This window comes from Rutidosis leptorrhynchoides, chromosome 9, assembly GCF_046630445.1.
Source record: "Rutidosis leptorrhynchoides isolate AG116_Rl617_1_P2 chromosome 9, CSIRO_AGI_Rlap_v1, whole genome shotgun sequence".
NCBI lineage: Eukaryota > Viridiplantae > Streptophyta > Magnoliopsida > Asterales > Asteraceae > Rutidosis > Rutidosis leptorrhynchoides.
Window position 1 is genome coordinate 96,523,150 of NC_092341.1, and position 5,316 is coordinate 96,528,465.

At 37.8% G+C, this 5,316-nt stretch overlaps 1 protein-coding gene across 1 annotated transcript; it reads right to left on the bottom strand.

The window, feature by feature from the left end:
- Positions 1–3,394: 3,394 nt before the first annotated feature.
- LOC139868272 (uncharacterized) lies at positions 3,395–4,327 on the bottom strand. Its single transcript, XM_071856601.1, has 2 exons — positions 4,044–4,327; positions 3,395–3,992 (listed from the first exon to the last, which is right to left on the bottom strand). Exons 1-2 carry the CDS (start codon positions 4,325–4,327, stop codon positions 3,395–3,397), a joined length of 882 nt encoding a protein of 293 aa, XP_071712702.1.
- Between the last annotated feature and the right edge of the window lie 989 nt (positions 4,328–5,316).

The window sequence follows — 5,316 nt, forward strand, 5'->3', positions numbered from 1 at the left end:
AACTTGGCCAACATGCTTATATATGATTAAAAACCTCAGGAAAATTGTCGGATACCCGACCCGACACCGTTGACTTTGACCAAGTTTGACTTTAGTTAAACTTAACAAAACACTTATGCAATCATTCTAATCTTATTTTATACTTGATTCTTGCATGAAACTTAACAACGTGATTCACATGCTACATAATCGAGTCATAACGAGCCATATGACTAATTGAACACATTTCACCCGACCATGTGTCGTAACCGGTTAATTAATACAACTTACTTGTTTAGGTCAAGGCTAAGCAACTTTCATGCACACGTTTACTTTGTGAAGTACATTTATACTCGTGCACTCGAGGTGAGATCATAGTCTCATCTTTCAACAACTTTTATACTTTTAAATCATGGGATGAGAAACATATACAGTTTTATACTACATACTTTTATGCTTTGAACACAAGTACGAAGAAACAAACATTCTACAGCGAGTTTGAACAAAAATCCTCAATTCGATTATCATTAGTTACACTTGCAGGGTGTAAGCGAGAACCTATGTTGTATGGCCATACGGGTTTGACAAACTCTCATTCGGACGGTTCGCTACCGTTATGCGGATGAAATATATTTTCGAGAAACAGTGTATGTTCTAACACTATTGTGATGGGGTTCTATGGAAGGAAAGTTAAGTCTTTATAATTGGGTGCTCGCGAACATACTTTTGGAATGCAAACGATCTAGATAATCAACGTTATGGAAATACTAAATCTTGTGGTTCAAAAACAAGGTTTACAAACACCTATGATTTCACCAACGTTTTTCGTTGACAGTTTTCTATATGTTTCTCAAGTTCATACTTGGCTACTTGATACATGCTTCCGCACATGTGCACACTTTGATATACTTGCTTGGGGTCAAGCATACATACTTACGCTATTTATAGCAACTGTGATTTTCAACTTATATTATGTCGCAAGTTATTTCATTTATACTTTTTAACTTTGTAAGTCTTGTACGTTTCAAATGAATGTGACATAATTTTGGTCAAACGCGTCTCATATAGGGACTACGACCAAGTAATGGGACCTAAGTTAACGGCGCCGTCAATGACGATTTTGTCGGGTCGCTACATTCGCAGTACATTGAAACTAAGAAAGAAAGATTTGCGGGTTATGCAACTAATTATGCCAGTCGATGAATTTTTTCTTGCATCTTTTCGCGATCCACTCATAACTTTTTACTTGAATCTCGTTTAATCAACCGGGACATTCCAACACTTGTTTGAGAAAACTTTTTGATTTCGATTTTTCCAAATCAAATAACTACATGACCATATAACCGCTTGCCAAATGTATTTGCCGATATCCGAACTTCCTTGACCCGTACCGCTTAGTAATTCTTCAACTGCACTGACGGGGACCCGCTGAGGCCCCACCATTCGAAGACTTTCCGCCAAATTTCACTAACTTGCTTGCATAGAATGAGGGAGTGATTGACCGATTCAATACCATCGTCACAAAGCGGACAACGTACCAAATTAAGATCAACCCCTCTCTTATCCAATTCTACTAAAACCAGGATGCTTTTTTTCCTTGCTCTTCATGTAAACACTTCAATTTTTTTGGGACAAGATTGTTCCTCGTAGTCTCAACAATATTTTAACCCGAATGTAATATTTTCGAGTTGATAAGATCCGATAGTGAACCAGTCAAAAAATTCCCATTGCTACTTAATGACCACACCCACCCATCTGTTTTTTTGCGGCTGAATAGCAGCAGATTCCACCAGCCGGATTAATTCGGCTACCTCGCCACAAGCTCTACCGATGGGCTGCCACACCCATGACCATTTACCAACGCACTTGAAGCCATCATCTTGCACCCAATCTTAAACAGTCACCTACAGGTTCTCCTCAAGCCTCACTAACCTTTTGAACTTATTTTTCAACACCATGTCGCCGATCCATAAGTCATTCCAAAACGAAGTTGCCGCGCCATCCCCTATTTTTTTAACGGATGAGCTTTTAAAACTCAGTCCCAAGTCTTCAATATCATTCCCTGTTTTGATGATTTCTTTCCACGTTCAACTATAAGAACTACCGCAAGAAACATTAGTAGAACCGAGACCACCCCCGTGGACGTAAATGCTAGAAATGACCTTGACCCACAAGGAAGTAGTTTCGGTTTTAAACCTCCACCACCACTTGCCAATCAACGCCATGTTCTTGCTTTTAAGTGACCCCAAATTTAGCCCGCCCTTACAATAAGGTAAAAATGTTTCATCCCATTTGACCCAAGATAATTTGCATTTATTTCCCGACACCCCCCCCCCCCCAAAAGAACGTCTTACACACTCGAGTTTTTTTAACACACATGGCAGGGCACGGAAGAGCGAGAAGTAGTACAACGGGAGACTATTTAGCACCGATTTAACAAGGGTCAAACGTCCACCAAATGACACCGATCTATCCCTCCAATCTGAAAGTCTTTTCTCGAATTTATTAATAACCGGTTTCCAAATTTCCGCCTTTTTCATAATACCACTCACCGAAAGACCAAGATAAATAAATGGGAGTGTACCGATATTGCAACCAAATTTCTTTGCAACACTTTCCACTTCAGACTTGTCAACACCGACCCCAAATAAGTTGCTCTTATGAAACTTAACTTTAAGCCCGGAGGTTAACTCGAAACACTTGAGAAGTTTCATAAGGTTTTGGATCTAATTCTCGCACCAAGCACCGGAGAAAATTGTGTCATCCGCATATTGGAGATGTGAAATGGAGATTTTTTCAACTTCAATCTCAACACCCGTGAACAATTTATTCATCACGGCGGTTTTGGTCAAAACATTTAGTCCCTCCGCCGCCAAAATAAATAGGAAGGGAGATAACGGATCCCCCTGCCTTACACCACGTTCTAGCTTGAATTCGTTGGTAGGAGACCCGTTAACAAGGACCGAGAGTGAGGCCGATTTAAAACAAGAAAGAATTCAATTTTTCCATTTTGTACCGAAACCCATTATTCCCATAATTTCCATTAGAAATCCCCAATTTAAACAGTTGAAAGCCTTTTCGAAATCAACTTTAAAAATCAAACTTTTTAGCCGCATATGCTTCAAAAAATGTAATGATTCATTAGCAATTAACGCCCCGTCCAAAATATTTCTCCCTTTTATAAATGCGCTTTGTTCGAATCCCACAAGGTTAGGTACTACGTTCTTAAGACGATTAAAGAGAAGTTTAGCAATAATTTTGTAGTAGCTACCTATTAAACTGATCGGGCTATAGTCATTTAGACAAAGAGGGTCAGATTTTTTTAGAACAAGTGTGATAAATGAAGCATTGCACCCTCTTGATATTTCACCATTTTCCTAGAACCCGTTAATAGCCTCGATGAGATCCCCCTTTATCACGCTCCAAAATTTCTTGAAAAAACCCATATTGAACCCATCCGGCCCAGGAGCTTTTGAGCTCCCACATCCAAGAACAGCTTCCCAGATCTCCGTTTCATCGAATTTTTACTTTCCAGGCCTACAGATTCTGCTTTGGTCAGCCTATTTATACCAGGCCCAGGCCAATCGGCCCAACTCACTATCGATGGTCTGTTGCAATTTTTGTGACCAAAAATATTTTGAAAGTGTGTGAAAACAGTATCCTTTATCACACTAGGAGTTTCATTCCATTCACCATTTATGTTTAAGCCACGGATGTTGCATTTGTTATATCTTCGACGAATGGATGAGTGAAAATACCTCGAGTTTTCATCACCTTCTAGAATCCATCGGATGCGCGCCTTTTGTTTTAACATCCCCGACTTAATTTTTTCTTTTTCAATCCAACACTTACGAGCTTCTAACCATGATAAGCGATCGCCTTCACTAGGACTCCCATTCTTAGCAAGTAGTTCGAATCTTGATGCTTTATTCTTTAGCTTGGTTATTTCATTATCAAGACCTCCGAATTCATTTTTACTCCAAACTTTCAAATCGTTTTTAACATTCTTGAGTCTATCTTTAAAAATACAATCCTTTCTTGATCCCTTAACCTGTTTCTCCTACGCTTCTTCTACAATTCTATCTACACCTTCTTTAGAAAACCATTCATCAAATACTTTGAATGGTTTGGGACCAAAGTCCACAATTTTATCTCGGAGTATTAATGGACAATGATCCGATTCACGCCTTTCTAATGCATCAACCGATAAATCTTTCCAAAGACTAATAAATTTGTCTTTAACAAGAAAACAGTCCAACTTACTAAATTTCGAACCATCATCACTAATACGCGTGAATTTCCTCCCATTAATTGGTATCTCAATCAAATTGTTCTTTATAATAGTCATTGAAACGTGTTGCTCGTGCTTGATGAAATACACAATTCAGTTGGTCCGAATGCTCCCTAACTTCATTAAAATTCCCACATAACACCCAACTCGAATCAATATTACCCATTATATGAAATGTCCCGTTCATATTGATTATAAACGTTCCATATTAATTGATTTCGTCGCGAGGTTTTGACCTCTATATGAGACGTTTTTCAAAGACTGCATTCATTTTTAAAACAACCATAACCTTTATTTTATCTATAAAGATTTAAAAAGCATTACGTAGATTATCAAATAATGATAATCTAAAATATACCGTTTACACACGACCATTACATAATGGTTTACAATAAGAGTATATTACATCAAAAATAAGTTTCTTGAATGCGGTTTTTACATAATATCATACAAGCATGGACTCCAAATCTTGTCCTTATTTTAGTATGCAACAGCGGAAGCTCTTAATAATCACCTGAGAATAAACATGCTTAAAACGTCAACAAAAATGTTAGTGAGTTATAGGTTTAACCTATATATTATCAAATCATAATAATAGACCACAAGATTTCATATTTCAACATACATCCCATACATAGAGATAAAAATCATTCATATGGTGAACACCTGGTAACCGACAATAACAAGATGCATATAAGAATATCCCCTATCATTCCGGGAAATCCTTCGGACATGATAAAAACATCGAAGTACTAAAGCATCCGGTACTTTGGATGGGGTTCTTCGGGCCCATAGATCTATCTTTAGGATTTGCGTCAATTAGTAGATCGGTTTACTAATTCTTAGGCAACCAAGCAAAAGGGGCATATTCGGCTTCGATCATTCACCCATATAATGTAGTTTCATTTACTTGTGTCTATTTCGTAAAACATTTATAAAACTGCATGTATTCTCATCCCAAAATATTAGATTTTAAAAGTGGGACTATAACTCACTTTCACAGATTTTTACTTCGTCGGGAAGTAAGACTTGGCCACTGATCGATT

What these genes read in the sequence shown, in the direction of transcription:
- LOC139868272 (XM_071856601.1), bottom strand. Translation starts at nt 4,327, where the DNA reads ATGACTATTATAAAGAACAATTTGATTGAGATACCAATTAATGGGAGG. An exon ending in GATAGAATTGTAGAAGAAGC is followed by an intron (nt 3,993 to 4,043) that starts GTAGGAGAAACA and finishes TTTTAAAGATAG; the next exon opens with ACTCAAGAATGTTAAAAACG.